We start from the raw sequence: 18995 nt of genomic DNA on the forward strand, positions 1-18995 counted from the left end.
TGAGACAATCCTTCCTGTTTGTATGCGGTACAGATTTCGTAGTTAAATCCAATCGTAAGTAAATCCAAGCTTAAATCCGATATGAGCATGTGCCGTCTTCGGCTATTACTAAATGAAGCTCGGCCCCCTTTGATAAGGTGTGGCGCCAAGAATGACGAAGTGTCATGTCAATAGATTTTTGAAGTCTATTGGTAAAGCATTCAGCATAAATTATAATGCAACAGTGAAGCCTATAATATGACCATATAATGACTAGGGTTGGGCATCGTTTGAAATTGAACGATTCCGGTTCCGATTCTGATTCCATGTTTCGATTCCGGTTCCAAACGATTCCCGATTACGATTCTTTTAAGAGGCAGGGTAAAAAAAATGCACAGTCAAATAAAATTGCATAGTTTATATTAAAGTCTTAACTTCTTGATAATTTTTTTAATTAAATGAATTAATGAATTAAACTTCTCACAGGGCTAATTTTAATTTGTATATAAATATCGTTCTTTGAACTCGAGCAATTTTTTTCCGCTTGGCGGTCGGGGCATTGAAACAAGGAATCGAAATTTAAAAATTCGAACGATTCCGGGACCATCGGAGTGTTAGAATCGGTTCCCATCGATGCTCGATGCCCAACCCTAATAATGACCGCAGCTATTTTTCTGTATGTGCTTGCTTCATTGTGTGTCATTACTGCCGTGATAAAATCTTAAATGTCTAAATGCTTAAATGTCGATTCTTTGTTAAAAGCAAATAACAGTAAAGTTAGCGTTTATTTTATGTATATTGACCAAGTACCATGCTACTATGTTAGCGAATTAGGCTAGCGGCCGCCTGGCGTAAAAGGAGCTTTTCTGGCCAAAATTCTTTTGAATAAATGCTTAAATCCGTGAATTCTTCATAGATATAGACTTAAAACAGTCTCGATTCTTGGTTGAAAGCATAGAAACCGTGCAGGTAGCATTTATTTCGCGTAAATATTGCCAACTATGAGGCTATTCAGTAAAGAAAATCCAAGCTTAAATCCGACATGAGCGTGTGCCGTCTTCAACTATTACTAAATGAAGCTTGGCCCCCTCTGATAAGGCGGGACTCAAAGAATGACGATGTGTTAGCTCAATAGATTTTTGAAGTTTATGACTGGACTACATAACACAGTCTCTAAAATTGTTCTAATCCTAAATCCTCCGTTCCTTACCATAGCGTATCATCTATTGTTAGCAATCATAGATTAGAGCAATTATATAATATACATCTTGTTCCGCAGTTAAAGGAAAGCTGTTCCGAAGGCACAGCAAGGCGGACGACGTGTCTCTACCCGATGACGACGCCTCCGCAGAAGTGCCCGATCCGCCTCAGAAGCAGCGGAAGAAAGCGTTTGCCGAACGTAGCCGAAGTTTTAGCGCCGAAACGCGTGCCGGAATGCTTTCGGAAAAAGGTGTGGACCACATGGCCGGCCAGCTCGGCGCCGACGCCCGCATTCTGGCTGCGGCGCTTTCCACCGGACAGAACAGCGCCGGCGGTGCGGCCAAGGCTCTTTTTCAGGACCTGGAGGAAGAACCAGAAGACGTGGATCCGGAGAAGGAAGAAGAGAAGGAATTTGAGAAAGTTGAGCAAGAGTATGAAGGAATAGTGGAAAAGTGGGAGAGAAAACAGAGCGAAACAAACGAGGAGTCGTCCGCGGTGCGTACCGTTAGCCTGGAAAGGGCGGATGTGGAGGTGGGTGCGGATCCCCTTTCACTCTTGATGTCTGAGAGCCAAGAATCTGACTCTGTAAATAGCCAAGAGCTCTCTCGCTCCAGCAACCCTGTGATTTCCCGCAACCTAGCGGAGGAAATTGAAATGTACATGAGCTTGCGAAGCCCCCTGGGCGCCAAGTCCACCAGCACGGAGCTCAAGCAAGCACAGGGAGACTCCGCCGATGGCCCGCGTCCCATACAATCTTTGGAAAGGAGGTCCAGCCTTCCCGCGCCTCCGCCGCGAACACCTACGGGGTCGCCCGCCAACACGCCCAAACGCAGCCCCGCCGCCGTCACTCGCTCCAAAACCTTCGCCGCCAAGACAAAGCCTCCCGTCGGCAGGACCGCCAGCCCGACCGTGAGATCGTCTTCGCTGGCGCCGCTTATCAAATCTTCTCAGGGAGGATCGCTGGGCTCGGTCATCAACTCAATTTCAGCCATGAAAATGGACAACTTGCTGTCCGGGCCCAAAATTGACGTGCTCAAATCAGGAATGAAGCAGGCGGCTAACGTCGCCAGCAAAATGTGGGTAGCCGTCGCGACGGCTTATTCGTACTCGGACGATGAGGTGAGCGCCTTTTGAATTTTGGGATCCACGGAGCGACTTAATTCATTTCTCTACTATTTTTCCTTCAGGAAGAACAAAGTCCAAGTGGAGGAGGCTTCCCAGCCAGCCTGGATGAAAACATGTTGAGAAGGCACGACGTTGAGGACTGTACCGAAAGAGGGGCCATCCCGGGTTTGGTAGCTAATGGTCTGAACCAGAGCTGCACCAGCATCGGCAGCAGCAGTAGCAGCAGCGACACAGGCCGAGGGACGCACCGTACGTTAGAGACGCCAAAAAGCTAACAGGCTATGCTACCGTTAATGGCGAAACAATTTGAAGATGTTCTCATCACATCTGTAGATGCAACTCCCGGGCGAGCGGGCAAAGCTACTGACTCGGAGCAAGGCTCATCGCATCACGCGTCTTCCTCCAGCATCTTTCAGAACTACGCGTTGGAGGTAAAAAAAATCGGAATCCGAGCGCCTCCTGTTCTCTAAAAACACATTTAACTACCCCTTCATGCAGGACTCAACGGGCCTTTCTTTTTAGTGTTTTTTTAATATGTTAAAACCTTCAAATAGGCCATTTTCATTTGCCATGAAGAAGTAATAACAACCACCTAATAATAATAATTAAATTGGCCATTTTCATTTGCCATGAAAAATGATAACCACCTAATAATAAAATGATTTTTAAAATTTGCCATTTTCATATGCTATTAAGAAGCCCTAACCCTAAACCCTTTTTTAAAAAAAAAAAAAAAAAAAAAAAAACACACACAGGTCAGGCCCGTAGATGAAAACTCGCCATTTTGATATGTGCAAATTTTGGTCAGTTTTTAAGCATGTTCAGAACTTCAATTTGGCCATTTTCATTTGCACTGAAAAAACCCTAACCCTAAACCCCAAATAACGCCCGACTTTGGTACCCTGCCCAGGTCAGGCCCATGAATAAAAACTCACAATTTTGATAACTTAACATCTCGTATGTCTCATGAAGAGTCTCACCAGTTTTGAGGAGGATCCAACAAACTGCCCCGGCACAATGGTCTCAAACATGCACCCTGGTTTTCGACAAAAATGCCATGTTTTTCAACATTCAATCCAAAAAACCCGATTTCCTGTTGGGTTTGGAATACAGGTTCAAGAGACTTTTTGAAGCATTTTTGCACAAGGTATCGACTTCCCAAATTTCATCGCTTACCATTTTGAAAACATAACATCCTGTATGTCTCATGAAGACTCTCACCAATTTTGAGTAGGACCGTTTTCATTTGCCCTAACCCTAACCCCCAAATAAGCCCGACTTTGGTACTCCGCCCAGGTCAGGCCTGTGAATAAAAACTCACCATTTTGATAACTTAGCATCTCATATGTCTCATGACGAGTCTCACCAATTTTTAAGGAGGATCCAACAAACTGTCTCGGCGCAATGGTCTCAAACGTGCACCCTGGTTTTAGACGAAAATGGCATGTTTTTCAACATTCAATCCAAAATACCCGATTTGGAATATGGGTGCAAGAGACTTTTTTGAAGCATTTTTGCACAAGGTATCGACTCCCCAAATTTCATCGCTCTCCGTTGAAAAAACCTAAATGGAGAGGCCTTTTTTAAAAACTCCAGGGAGTGCAACTAAACCATTTAAAAAAAAAAAAAAAAAAAAAAAATCACAACGTTGGCAAATTAGCGAAATTTTCGCGAATCTGCATGTTGGTGCAAATTTTGGTGAGTTTTTGAGCATGTTAAGACCTCCAAATGGGCCATTTTAATTTGCCATGAAAAAAGAATAATAATCCTTTGCAGAACAATAGGGCCTTCGCACCGGTTGGTGCTCGGGCACTAATAAACGTCTCCACAACAGGTGCTGATGTCAAGCTGCTCCCAGTGTCGCTCCTGCGAAGCGTTGGTGTACGATGAAGAAGTCATGGCGGGGTGGACTGCCAACGACTCCAACCTCAATACAAATTGTCCGTTCTGTCAAGCGGCCTTCCTTCCCCTTCTACACATCGAGTTTCATGACTTGCGCACTATGACCGGGTAAGTACCAAATCAACCCAAAGTCGAAATGAGTTTAATAGTGGTATGAAAAAGTATCTGAACCTTTAGGAATTTCTCACATTTCTGCATAAAATCACAAAAAAAATCTGATCTTTGTCAAAATCACACAGATGAAAAAACAGTGCTTAAACTAAAACCACCTAGACATGTATAGGTTTTCATATTTTAATGAGGATAGTATGCAAGCAATGACAGAAGCAGGAAAAATTAGTAAGTGAAACTTCACATTTAATATTTTGGCAGCAATAACTTCAACCAGATGCTTCCTGTAGCTGCAGATCAGTCTGGCACATCAATCAGGACTAATCTTGGCCCATTGTTCTCTACAAAACTGCTTAAGTTCAGTCAGATTCCTGGGATGTCTGGCATGAATTGCTGTCTTTAGGTCATGCCACAGCATCTCAATGGGGTTCAAGTCTGGACTTTGACTTGGCCACTCCAGAACGTGTATTTTGTTCTTCTGAAACCATTTTGAAGTTGATTTACTTCTGTGTTTTGGATCATTGTCTTGTTGCAGCATCCATCCTCTTTTCGGCTTCAACTGTCTGACAGACAGCCTCAGGTTTTCCTGCAAAACTTTTGAATTCATTCTCCCATTATTGATTGCAAGTTGTCCAGGTCCTGAAGCAGCAAAACAGACCCAAATCATGCTGCTCCCTCCACCACGCATCATGGTGGGGAAGAGGTTTTGAGGTTTGCGAGCTGTTCCATTTTTCCTCCACACATGACGTTGTTAGCTACTCCCAAACAATTCAACTTTGGTTTCATCAGTCCACAACATATTGTGCCAAAACTTCTGTGGAGTGTCCAAGTGCCTTTTTGCGAACATTAAATAAGAAACAATGTTTTTTTAGACAGCAGTGGCTTCCTTCGTGGAGTACTCCCATGAACACGACTCTTGGCCATAGTTTTACATATAGTTGATGTGTGCACAGAGATATTGGACTGTGCCAGTGATTTCTGTCAGTCTTTAGCAGACACTCTTGGGTTCTTTTTTACCTATCTGAGTATTCTCTTGGTATCATCTTTGGTGGACAGCCACTCCTTGGGAGAGAAGCAACAGTGCCAAACTCTCTCCATTTGTGGACAACTTCTCTGACTGTCGATTGATGAACATCCAGACTTTGAGATGGTTTTGTATCCTTTCCCAGCTTTGTACAAATCAACAATCCTTGATCGCAGGTCTTCAGACAGCTCCTTTGACCGAGCCACGATGCACATTAAGACAATTCTTACCAGGTGTGTGTTTTGGGCAGGGCAGCTTTAAACCACTCATCAGTGATTGGGCACACATCTGACTTAAATTGTTTGGTAAAAATTGGTTTCAATTGCTCTTTAAGTCGCCCTAGGCAGAGGTATAGACTTCATCATACACTTCATCACATGACACGGGGTGCAGGGCCGATCCTTAGGGGGCCTATTTTCAAAAACTTCAAGTTCTGTATGCAATCACAACTTATTATAGAATAGAATTGCCCTTTACTGTCATTATACAGTTGTATAGTTATATAGTTGTGGTGAATGAGGCTAGCGGCCACCTGATGTAAACAGAGCTTTTCTAGTGAAAATTCTTGTGATTAAATGTTTAAATGCCTGAATTCTTAAAAAAATATGGACGTAAAACAGTCTCAATTCTTGGTTCAAAGCAAAGAAACCGTGCAGTTAGCGTTTATATTACGTAAATATGTCGAAGTAAAATGCTACTCTGATAGCGAAAGTGGCTAGCGGCCGCCTGACGTAAACAGAGCTTTTCTGGTGAAAATTCCTGTGAATATATGCTTAATTTCCCAAATTCTTCATAGACATGGACGTAAAACAGTCTCGATTCCTGGTTAAAAGCAAAGACAAAACGTGCAGTTAGCGTTTATTTTATGTAAATATGGCGAACTATCATGCTAATGCAATAGCAGCTGATTCGTCCTATGGTATGAAAAATCCTCGACCAAATCACTCCTGAGACAATCCTTCCTGTTTGTATGCGGTACAGCCTTCGTACTTCTTCAAAAATCCAAGCTTAAATCCGGCTTGGACATAAGCGTGTGCTGTCTTCGAATGACTATCACTGAATGAAGCTCAACCCCCATGGTAAGGCGTGACGCAAAGAATGACGAAGTGTCAAGTCAATCGAGTTTTGAAGTCTGTGGCAGAGGGTTCACTTATTTTTCCGCCTTCTGTCATTGTTTGCATGCTATCCTCATTAAAATATGAAAACCGATAAATGTTTGGGTGGTTTTAGTTAAAGCAGACATTGTATTTTCATTTGTGTGATTTTGACAAAGTTCAGATCACATTTGATGGTGATTTTATGCAGAAATGTAAGTAATTCCAATAGGTTCAGATACTTTTTCATACTGCTGTACTTAGGCAATCCAATCCTTCTTTCAGATTCTACATGAATCCCAGTGCGTCCGGAGACAGTATTCACAGTTCAAATGGTGGCCAAGCATCAACTCCCAGTGACACAAAGACAACAGAGCACATTGATTTTCCAGAGGAAATAAAGGATACTCTGGAAAATACCCCCGCAACGCATAAGAGGTAAACCGCTATCCTTGTAGCCAGGGGCGCCGTATAGGGGTGAAAAGTGATACTGATTCTAAGGGCCCATGCCCTGATGGGGGCCTCACAAAGAAAATTAGAACATTAGGTAATCGTTTGCAAATTAAAATATTCATCATTGTAATTATAATAGGAATAAAACGAAGGTTTTCCTTTTTCTTGTTTTGTTTTTGGCAAAAAGTAAACACCCAGAGAGCATATGTATTGCCAGACACCCCTCCAACCCCCGTATTTTCATTAAATGGTTTGGTCCGCTCTTCCTTCAGTCAGACCGGGAGCAGCGGTGCGCATTAACACCAGTCAATGACTTGTAGTGCGCGAAACAGGAGATGGGTAGAAAAAAAGCAAAACAGGAGATGGGTAGAAAAGGTCAACAGGATGTGACAAAGTACTTCACAAAGGAAGGTTGGTGTCTTGTGTCAGTGTAGTGCTGAAAATTAACCTGTTATCTTAGCTCCGAAACGAGGTCCCAGCTCACTCCGTAAGAAATACGGGATATTCCCTGCCTCAATGAGCGACATTCCCCTATTCAAAAACATGAATTCCAAATCATGACGACATTTTTTGATCTCCTACAGATGTTGAAAATAGAGATGTCCCGAACGCCGATATGGGCAAAGAAATGCGCATCAGTATCGGGTCGGCCGACACGGAAAAATTCAGAGTCAGACTTCCAATCCAGTTTTAAAATCCGGTCCGGGTTTTTCCACCGCACCGATTTACACTATCCATTCCAGTTTTTGCTTTAGTTTCCCTAAAATCCGGTCCGTATTTTATGGCACACCTTCAACAAACTACATTACTGTCTCCCAATTTACCGAGAGACTTTATTGGTAAAAATGTCAGCTGTGTGGGCTCATTTCACCTTAAAGGACGACAAAGACGAAGAGGCAGAGTGCAACATATGCCACAATACAGTCAAGCGTGGTGGTAAAGCTGTAAGAAGTTTTAATACAACCAACCTAATCAAGCATTTAGCGAAATACCAGCACAAACAATATAAGGAGTACGTTAAGAAAACCGAAGACAAAAAGAAAGGTCCTACGCAACTAACACTGGCAGAAACTTTTACTATGCGTGAGTGACAAACTGGCACTCGACAGTCCCAAAGCCCAGGGAATAACAAGAGTCATTGCCGAAGAATTCATTCTGAATGACGAGCCATTATCTCTCGTGAGTAAAGACGGACCAGCCAACACTTAGAACCACGGTACAACATGCCCAGCCGTCATTACATCCTTCAGCGATTCGGCCGTGGAAGATTCGAGGACGATTCACAAACATCCAAATTCCGATTATTGAAATGTGTCAAGTAAAGCGGAACTAATACACAGCGCAGTCTTCGGGACGCAATGAGAAACAGACCGCATTGCGTCCCGAGAGTAAACATCATGCTTGTCATAGACCCGGGTAATGCCAATGCTCAACTCACGGCTTTAGCTCAACTCATGCCGCTGGATAAAAAACACAAGAATACCTGACTGCTGCTGACAGCCGCTACAAACTACGTCAACGTCGTTTTACTGGAGATAATAGATATTATATGTTTATAGAACTAGATGCACAACGACAGACTCGACTTCGTTAGCAACATTGAAGTGTTGAAAACTAGATACGTTAGTAAACAGCTGCCATCTTAAAGCAGAAAACTTCCCTAGTAGGCTGTTGTGAACCTTCCAAGTGAACCTAATTAACTTTTTATCTAAAATACTCCTAAATCGGCAAAATCTTGATTTGAATCTATCTTCAAAACAGTTTTAAAACTTTCACATGTCGCAAGTAGACAGAAGGGAAATTATGGAATAACGGGAGCAATTTTAACAACTTTAACAGTTGATTCGCAAAATTAAATGAATTGAATGTAGTTTAAAGCTGCTGATACAGAATGGGGATTTGAGTATATTATTTATTGTTTTTAACTGTTCACTTGATACTGAAATAGTCGTTTATTTAAGCCTGAGAGGCTTTTTATACAATTTTTGTAACTAATGCACGAAACATTAAAAGCATCTAATAGCTTGGGGGGTTTGTGGGATTTTCCACTGAGGTTGTTTGTAAGTTTTGCTTTTTTAAGACCGTTTACAATATTATATGCACGTTTTACTGACTGACTATGCCATTTCTGTTTGTTATTTTAATGTTTTGTGTTTGTCCCTGAATAAACGGGTCAGTTTCTTGTTACGAACCGTTGTGTTATTCAAACTCCCCTAATTCAGCTGGTTAGTTTTTATCAAGAGTATTAAAACCCTTTTCAAAATGAGTCTGACAACTAAGTAAGGAGGCTAAATAACTTTAAACTTTAATACATGCTCAGATAGGCCGGTATCGGCCAGTATCGGTATCGGATCGGAAGTGCAAAACAGTATCGGTATCGGATCGGAAGTGCAAAAACCTGGATCGGGACATCCCTAGTTGAAAGTTGGTGTGGAAAAGTTCTCTTTTTAAAATCGGCTTGAATCCAATTTGTCAAGAATTTATTGAATTTAGTTTGTCATCAATTGAATTTAGTTTGTTAACAAGGGACCTCGCTTCGGAACTGTTGCCTATAGTGGAGATCGCGAGTTTCCAGATGAGGCTAAGCCTACTCCATAATGAAATACTGTAATTGTTTGCTAGCTAGCGTTTGTTCCACATTTAGCTTATATATAATCAGTACAGCAGACAAACCCTTAGCAAGCTCTTCATACTAAAACAGTTGTATTCTGTATACTGTAATGTATACTTTAGTAAAGTTAAAAGCATTTTTTCTCAGTCATTCATTATGGTATTTGCTTTGAAAATATTTCTAATAAACATATATTTAGATTGTAAAAGATGGCCTTCAGTACATTTCTTATAGATGAAATCAGTCTATTCAATATTGCTCTATACGCTCTGTGTTTACATAAATATTTTCATCTTAAATTAATGCAGAAAATGCACAAATTAGTGTGTAAAGATTCACCAGAATGCAGGAAATTACGTAGTTGATACTCTAAATGTTTGTGTGTGTCCCGGCACTGGTGGTGGGGCCCAAAGTGATATCTTTTCACGGGGCCCAAAATCCCTGGCAGCGCCCCTGTTTGTCGCTCAATGGCAATTAAGCTCGCCTACATCATCTTTCGTTGGCAGTATGATTCCGGCGCCACTGCAATCTGACCCGCTGGGTCTATTGGAGCACCAGGCGTCGGCGAAAAGATGCGGCGGCTCATCGCTGACGCGCAGCAATAGTGTCGGCGGCCCACTGCAGTGCCTGGACTCCCCTCTGCGACCCAGTCACGGCATCTCCACCACTAGCCTTCCGGGCAGCCTACATGAGGCGCCGGTCAGTACAAAAAATGTCTAGTGGTAGTACCTGCCGATTACATGACTTGTGACCTACCGACAGGATGGAATGGCGGCAAAAAAGCCGAATCCCAAGCCCGTGTCTGTGCCTTACCTCAGCCCCCTAGTCCTGCGCAAAGAACTGGAGACACTCCTAGAGAATGAGGGAGACCAGGTAAGTAGCTTCCCCAAAAAAAGACTCACAAGATGAATTTGCACTCAGTACAATTGTACTGGCCAACAGGTGATTTACACCCACAAGTTCCTCAGTCAGCATCCAATCCTCTTCTGGAACCTGGTGTGGTATTTCCGTCGTCTGGACCTGCCAACTCACTTACCCGGCCTCATCCTGACCTCTGAACATTGCAACAACGGTGTGCAGGTCAGACGTTTTCTTTATTTCCTTGTGCTTTTGTCTTTTTTTGTCTCAGGAATGCAGGACATTCAAGTGTGTTTGTCTGTATAGCTGCCCTTGACGTCGCTGTCCCAGGACAGTAAGCAAGTATACATCCAGATCCTGTGGGACAACATTAATCTCCACCAAGAGGCCGGAGATCCCCTTTACCTGCTGTGGAGGACCTTGTGTGGGTAGAAAAATGGGCAATGTCTCAATACATTTATATACAGTGGGGCAAATAAGTATTTAGTCAACCACCAATTGTGCAAGTTCTCCTTGCACAATTTTCACTCAAAATCTCCTTCCATCAGCAAGGGCATTGAAGATGAGACGTGGCTGAGTCTTTCATCATGATTAATTAGTAATAATTAGTGGTTGACTAAAAACTTATTTGTCCCACTGTATAGAAAAAAGGAGGTAAGGAGTTCATTTTGGGGCAAGTTAAAAGGAAAAAAAAAAATCTCTTTTTAGTGGAAAAGAAGGGCACGTTGGCACCAACGGATCACCAGGAGATCCGCACGCTCCTCAACACCATCGTGCGCAACATCCAGACCAACGACGTGTACGGCCCCATCAACCTGCTGATCCGAGAAATCAAACGCCGTCCGGAGGACGTCAAGCGCCAGCGGTACTACCTATTTCGCTTTAAGCGCTTCACTAATTTCAATGACTTGTCATCTCACGTTTCGGTTTTCTCTTTAGGAGCATTTACAGAGAGATCTTATTCCTCTCCCTTGTGGCATTGGGACGAGAGAACATCGACATCGGTGAGAGAATGAACTAGTGCTGCAGCAGTCAATCTATTAAATCAAGTAATTCGACTAGATAAAGTTTCAAATTTAATTTAGCTGCTTCAATAATTCTTTTAATTATGGCATTGAAATAGTTCATTTTGGAAGTGTTGCAGTTTTGATGATTTGGGAGGATACACTGCCCTCTTGTGGCAAAAAATTCTTTTAATATGGTTGAATCCAACAGTTTTTGTTTCAGCTAATATGTTTATGCATTCATAATTTAGTTAAGAGGTACATTTAGCATTTTTTGGGGGTGGAAATATGCATTTGAACAATTTGTTGATGGAATTGTGCAAAAAAACAACAACAGTATTTTATAGCATTTAAGCTAGCGGACTTTTGCTGTGCAAGGTTAATTTGATCTACTAAATTTCCATATCAATTTGGCTAATAAGACATTTAAACTCCTTTAGACTTTAAACTATGCAACTTTGGTTAATCCGATCGAAATTCAAACTTAAACTATGCAAGTGTGGTTAATTCGATCGAAATTTACATATCAATTCGACTAATTAGACATTTAAACTCCAAATTGTTGAGCGAATAGTGCAAAAATTAGCATTTTATAGAATTTAAGCTAGCGGACTTTTGCTATGCAAGTTAGGTTAATACGATCTACTAAAAGTACACATCAATTTGACTAATTAGACATTTAAACTCCAATTTGTTTAGCGAATGATGCAAAAAAAATTAAGCATTTTATAGCATTTAAGCTAGCGGACTTTTGCTATGCAAAACTCCCAATTTGTTGAGAGAATAATGCAAACAAACATTAGCATTTTATAGTATTTAAGCTAGCGGACTTTTGCTATGCAAGTTAGGTGAATTCGATCTACTAAATATACATATCAATTCGACTAATTAGACTTTTAAACTCCAAATTGTTGAGATAAATGTGCACCAAAAAAATAACATTAGCATTTTATAGCATTTAAGCTAGCGGACTTTTGCTATGCAAGTTTGGTTTATTCGATCTAAATTTTCATATCAATTCAACTAATTAGACATTTAAACTCCAATTTGTTGAGAGAATTGTGGAAAAAATTTAGCATTTTATAGCATTTAAGCTAGCGGACCTTTGCTGTGCAAGTTAGGTTAATACCATATACTAAATGTACATATCAATTTGACTAATTAGACATTTAAACTCCAAATTGTTGAGAGAATTGTGCACCAAAAAAATAACATTAGCATTTTATAGCATTTAAGCTAGCGGACTTTTGCTATGCAAGTTTGGTTTATTCGATCTAAATTTTCATATCAATTCAACTAATCAGACATTTAAACTCCAATTTGTTGAGAGAATAGTGGAAAAAAATTAGCATTTTATAGCGTTTAAGCTAGCGGACCTTTGCTGTGCAAGTTAGGTTAATACCATATACTAAATGTACATATCAATTTGACTAATTAGACATTTAAACTCCAAATTGTTGAGAGAATTGTGCACCAAAAAAATAACATTAGCATTTTATAGCATTTAAGCTAGCGGGCTTTTGCTATGCAAGTTTGGTTAATACATTTTAAATTTTCATATCAATTCAACTAATTAGACATTTAAACTCCAATTTGTTGACAGAATAGTGGAAAAATAAATTAGCATTTTATAGCGTTTAAGCTCACGGATTTTTAATCTGCAAGTTTGGTTAATTCGATCTACTAAATTTACATATAAATTGGACTAATTAGATATTTAAACTCCCAATTTGTTGAGAGAATAGTGCAAAAATAAATTAGCATTATTAAAGCATTTAAACTAGCGGACTTTTGCTATGCAAGTTAATTCGATCTACTAAATTTACATATCAATTCGACTAATTAGATATTTAAACTCCCAATTTGTTGAGAGAATAGTGGGGAAAAAATAGCATTTTATAGCGTTTAAGCTAGCGGACTTTTGTTCTGCAAGGTAGATTAATTCTGTCTAAATCTACATATCAATTCGACTAACTAGACATTTAAACTCCAGTTTGTTGAGAGACTTGTGCACCAAAAAAATAACATTAGCATTTTATAGCATTTAAGCTAGCGGACTTTTGCTATGCAGGTTAGGTTAATTCGATCTACTAAATTTACATATCAATTCAACTAATTAGACATCAAAACTGCAATTTGTTGAGAGAATAGTGCAAAAAAAAAATTATCATTTTATAGCATTAAAGCTAGCGGACGTTTGCTATGTAAGTTAGGTTAATTCGATCTACTAAATTTACATACAGTATTAATTTGACTAATTAGACATTTAAAATCCAGTTTATTATCTAAATTGACCTTCCTCTTGGTTTTGCAGAGGCCTTTGACAGGGAGTACCAGCTAGCCTATGAGGAACTTAGCGCCGAGCAACTCAAGTCTCTGCACCCAATCGATCGGCCGCCCGGCGCCAGCGTCCGGTTCTGCCTTAAAAGTTTCGGCGCCCCGTTCATCTAGTCCGCAAGTGGGTCTTAAGGAAAACCGTTTCAGCTTTTATTCTATTTTTGCTAGCCAGCTTCATGTGCTAGAAATGTTTGCCATTACTTTCACTGGTAGTATGTCTTACTAGAATGCCAAAGTTGTAACCTCCGTGAAGGTGGCCCCCCATCAGACGCAAAGTTATGATGTCAATTGTTTGTGCTGCTATTGTTTTTGAGATATTTAAAAAAAAAAAAATTCGAGGTCAATCTGCGTTCAACCAGCCCCCCATTTCGATTAAAAATGGTGTCAATCGTTTGTGCTGCAAGAGTTTTGTGAATATTATTCTTTTAATTTGTAGTGATAACGTCACACAGCACCCCCATCTACGGCGGAACGGAACCGCAACGTTGTCGTTCGTTTGTGCTAGGTTTGTGCTGCAAAAATTTTTGTTGGTGCTGCTGTCGTTTTATAGATATGGAGGTATTAATTTCCAGTGATTATGTCACTCGCAGATTGGCTTACAGAGCGCACAAACTCTCTCAATAACCAAGGGGTGTCCCAACAACTAGGGCAAACGAATGGCACCGCTTTGGCTCCATTTTGCAGTAAATGCGGAGCTTGAGATATTAATTTTGAGTTATGACATCACTCGCAACCCCCCCATTTACTGCTACGTTTGCGCTAGCTGCCGGTGCACCCCTCTGTTATTGAGAGAGTTTTAGGATACAGATGGGCTGCAAGTGACGTCATTACTTGAAATGAATATCTCAATAATTATAAAACGTTAGTATCACCAATGAAAATTTTTGCAGCACAAACGGAGCGACAGCGAGAACCAAAAGTGGTATTTGCCATGTGGCAAAATGGATTTTGCCATGTAGCACTTTTTTTGCCATGTGGCAAAATGGATTCTGCCATGGCATTTTATCTTTGCCATGTGGCAAAATGGATTTTGTCATGTAGCATTTTCATGCTAAGTGTTTGGTCACAAATCACAGCCACAATGTTTTTCTGCCGTTTAAAATGAATGGGAAATTTGTACGTGCATAGCCGTCAATGGCATGGACGTGCATGGCCTTCAAAACTGCCATACCACCTCCCCCACCAAATGCCACATGCCCCCGCAAAAAATGCAACTAACCAAAATCAAATACCAAAAAAAAAAAAAATGCCACATGGCAAAAAAAAGCCACATGGCAAAATGGATTTTACCCCATGGCAAAAAAATGCCACATGGCAAAATCCATTTTGCCACATGGCAAAAAAAGTGCAACATGGCAAAATCCATTTTGCCACATGGCAAAAAAATGCCACATGGCGAAATCCATTTTGCTAAATGGCAAAAAAGACACATGGCAAAATCCCTTTTGCCACATGGCAAAAAAAAGTCACATGGCAAAAAAGTGGCACATGGCAAAATCCATTTTGCCACATGGCAAAAAAAAAGCTACATGGCAAAATCCATTTTGCTACATGGCAAAATATGCCACATGGAGAAATCCATTTTGCTACATGGGGGAAAAAAAGCCACATGGCAAAATCCCTTTTGCCACATGGCAAAAAAAAAGTCACATGGCAAAATGGATTTTGCCACATGGCAAAAAAATGCCACATGGCAAAATCCATTTTGCCACATGGCGAAATCCATTTTGCTACATGGCAAAAAAAAAAAAAAGGTAAATACCACTTTTGGTTCTTGGCCCTGCTGCACAAACGAGTGGTAGCAATACGGTTCTGTTCCGCCGTAGATGGGGGGATGGGCTGTGTGATGTCATCACTACAAATTGAAAGCGTAATATCGTTACAGCACAAATGACTGACCCCATTTTTAGCCATTTTTAATCAAAATGGCGAGCTGGTTGACCTCAGATTGACCTATAAAAGAATTGTAAATATCTTAAAAAGCAATAGCACAAACGTAGCACAAACGATTGAAATTTTTATATAAATTTGCGTCTGATGGGGGGGGGGGTTGTACAATGTGGACCTTGAAGTGGGTATCAGATTTTCCACTGATGCTGCAACACTGAATAGTGTCCACTTGTAGGCGCTCTTTCACTCCTGACAGAGGGCAGATAGTTGACTCTTAGTGCACTTTCTTTCAGAGAAAACTAAGTTACTCAAGTTGATAGATGTGACGTGAGGAGAAAATAAAATTGTGGCGTGAATATAGAGCAAGCGGGTGGACAAAATGCTCATTTGTAGACACAATATATGCAATCGAAGCTCCTGATTTTGCGCTAATGTTATATTGTGGCTACATGTTAGCATTTTGCACATACAGTATGATATTTTCAAGTCGAGAGATCTGTAAGCTCACTTTTCGTATATATAGATGTGTTTATGTATACTTTTGACAGTTGCCGCACAATGTTAAAGTGTCGCGTGGTGTTTAAGTACTGCTGATTTATAAATTTAAGAACATTCCACACCAAGTGCTGCAATGAAGGAGTAGCAAGGACATAATGGAACATTCCAGTTTCCCAACTGATCCAGCCCGGGTGAAGATGAGATGACCTCACCACGGGATCTTAACTTGCTGATCCTCCGAAACATAAAACAAAACAAAAATGTTTTTCTATTTATTTTTGTATTATTGACATAAAAATTGCAGTTATTCTAGTCACTTTTTTTAATGACTAATAACCATTTTAATGTTTAAGGTTTTTTTCTCAAAAGTGATCTCACCGTCCTATAGTAGGGAATTGAATGAGTACAAAAAAAAGATGCTGCAATAAACAAGTATGTGAAAGAATGAAAATCTTGGGATGTTCTGGTCTTATATTTCTCAACCTCCCTCTGAAATATAATTGTCATAATATAAAAGAAAATCATTTAATTGCTGAATTACAGTGGAGCAAATAAGTATTTAGTCACAATTAGTGGTTGACTAAATACTTATTTGCCCCACTGTATATAATGGTCGCACTCTGAAATTCCAGTGTTGGTCCTGCATGCATGCAGATGTGTGTGCGTGGGTGTGTGTGTCTGTAAACAATAGAGTTGATTAGGCGTTGCATGGCAGTGACAGCGCCTAGCGGAGATGATTAATGATGCTCTGTTTAATGTGATTAGTGCATTAATACCTCCTGTGATGGCTGAGACTGGCTAACTCTGCGAAAGGTCAGCATGTGCGCACGCAAAAAATACAAACACTTACGCACACACTTAAATGGGTCGTACGTTTGCTACTTGCGAGCCGGTTTCTTGTTTGCGTTCATGTCATATAAAACAGAAACGTGTGTACAGTGTATCATAAAAGTGAGTACACACCTAGCATTTTTGCAGATATTTCTTTTCATAGGACAACACTGACAAAATGACACTTTGACACAATGAAAAGTAGTCTCTTGTGCAGCTTATATAATAGTTAATTTATTTACCCCCGAAAATAACTCAAAATATAGCCATTAATATCTAAACTCCTGTTAACCAAACTGCCACATGGCAAATTCCATTTTGCCCTTGGCAAAAAAAATGCCACATGGCAAAAAAAGTGCAACATGGCAAAATCCATTTTGCCACATGGCAAAAAAGTGCCACATGGCGAAATCCATATTGCCACATGCCAAAAAAAGCCACATGGCGAAATCCATTTTGCTCCATGGCAAAAAAAAAGCCACATGGCAAAATCCCTTTTGCCACATGGCAAAAAAAAAGTCACTTGGCAAAACCCGTTTTGCCACATGGCAAAAAAGTGCCACAAGCCAAAATCCATTTTGCCACATGGCAAAAAAGTGCCACATGGCAAAATGCATTTTTTCACATGGCAAAAAAGTGCAACATGGCAAAATCCATTTTGCCACATAGCAAAATAGTGCCACATGGCCAAATCCATTTTGCCACATGGCAAAAAATGCCACATGGCAAAATCCATTTTGCTACATGGCAAAAAAGTGCACATGGCAAAATCCATTTTGCCACATTGCAAAAAAATGCCACATGACAAAATCCATTTTGCCACATGGCAAAAAAAATGCCACATGGCAAAATCCATTTTGCCACAGGGCAAAAAAATGCCACATGGCAAAATCCATTTTGCCACAGGGCAAAAAAATGCCACATGGCAAAATCCATTTTGCCAAATGGAAAAAAAGTGCCACATTGCAAAATCCATTTTGCCACATGGAAAAAAAAAGCCACATTGCAAAATCCCATTTTGCCACATGGCAAAATCCATTTTGCCACATGGCAAAAAAAGTGCCACATGGCAAAATCCATTTTGCCACATTGCAAAATCCATTTCGCCACATGGCAAAAAAAGTGCCACATGGCAAAAGCCATTTTGCCACACGGCAAAAAAAGTGCCACATGGCAAAAGCCATTTTGCCACACGGCAAAAAAAGTGCCACATGGCAAAATCCATTTTGCCACATGACAAAAAAGTGCCACATTGCAAAATCCATTTTGCCACATGGCAAAAAAATGCCACGTGGCAAAATCCATTTTAAACGGGTCGTACAACGTTTGCTACTTGTGAGCCGGTTTCTTGTTTGCATTCATGTCATAAAACAGAAACGAGTGTACAGTGTATCACAAAAGTGAGTACACACCTAGCATTTTTGCAGATATTTAAGTTTCTTTTCATAGGACAACAAGTGACAAAATGACACTTTGACACAATGAAAAGTAGTCTGTGTGCACCTGTGTGGTGACCCTTTGTTGACATAATTCACCCACCTTAATTGTGTGTCTGATTGGCCGAGCGCGTTACCGGCTGTGTCACAGTCACGTGACAGACATTATAAAGAGCTGCGCGCGTTCCGGCTCAAGGGAGAGTGTACGAGAGTTCGCGAGAGTTACATAGCTGGACACAGCACTTGAGCAATAAAGACTCTTTAACAAGCATCCCGCTTCACTGATAATAGTTAATTTATTTACCCCCCAAAATAACTCAAAATATAGCCATTAATATCTAAACCCCTGTCAACAAAAGTGAGTACTTCCCTAAGAAACTACATCCCTAAATATCCAAATTGAGTACTGCTTGTCATTTTCCCTCCAAAATGTCATGTGACTCATTAGTGTTACTAAGTCCAGGTGTGCATAGGGAGCCGGATATTTGAGACTTTGCGCACCTCCACCTTCGGCTTGAGGATCCCCCAAAGATGTTCTGTTAGGTTCACGTCTGAAGACATGCTTGGCCAGTCCATCACCTTTACCCTCAGCCTTTTCAGTAAAGCAGTGGTCATCTTGGAGACGCTTCCTCCTGGGGTGAC

At 40.6% G+C, this 18995-nt stretch overlaps 1 protein-coding gene across 3 annotated transcripts in view; it reads left to right on the forward strand.

Annotated features, from left to right (window-relative positions):
• The window catches only part of dennd4c (DENN/MADD domain containing 4C), a 42596-nt gene extending 25918 nt beyond the window's left edge, over positions 1 to 16678 (forward strand). The window contains exons 23-34 of one of the 3 annotated variants that reach the window (XM_057853873.1): positions 1259 to 2298; positions 2367 to 2553; positions 2638 to 2735; positions 4139 to 4314; positions 6721 to 6873; positions 10006 to 10198; positions 10262 to 10372; positions 10442 to 10579; positions 10664 to 10781; positions 11066 to 11222; positions 11297 to 11361; positions 13676 to 16676. In XM_057853873.1, the coding sequence (XP_057709856.1) occupies positions 1259 to 2298; positions 2367 to 2553; positions 2638 to 2735; positions 4139 to 4314; positions 6721 to 6873; positions 10006 to 10198; positions 10262 to 10372; positions 10442 to 10579; positions 10664 to 10781; positions 11066 to 11222; positions 11297 to 11361; positions 13676 to 13812 (2573 nt within the window). In that variant the 3' untranslated portion in view covers positions 13813 to 16676. Of the gene's footprint in view, positions 1 to 1258; positions 2299 to 2366; positions 2554 to 2637; positions 2736 to 4138; positions 4315 to 6720; positions 6874 to 10005; positions 10199 to 10261; positions 10373 to 10441; positions 10580 to 10663; positions 10782 to 11065; positions 11223 to 11296; positions 11362 to 13675 lie in introns of all 3 variants that reach the window. The other 2 variants (XM_057853875.1, XM_057853874.1) reach the window with 2 other exon arrangements.
• The last annotated feature ends 2317 nt before the right edge of the window (positions 16679 to 18995 follow it).

This window comes from Corythoichthys intestinalis, chromosome 13 (assembly GCF_030265065.1).
Source record: "Corythoichthys intestinalis isolate RoL2023-P3 chromosome 13, ASM3026506v1, whole genome shotgun sequence".
Taxonomy (NCBI): Eukaryota; Metazoa; Chordata; class Actinopteri; order Syngnathiformes; family Syngnathidae; genus Corythoichthys; species Corythoichthys intestinalis.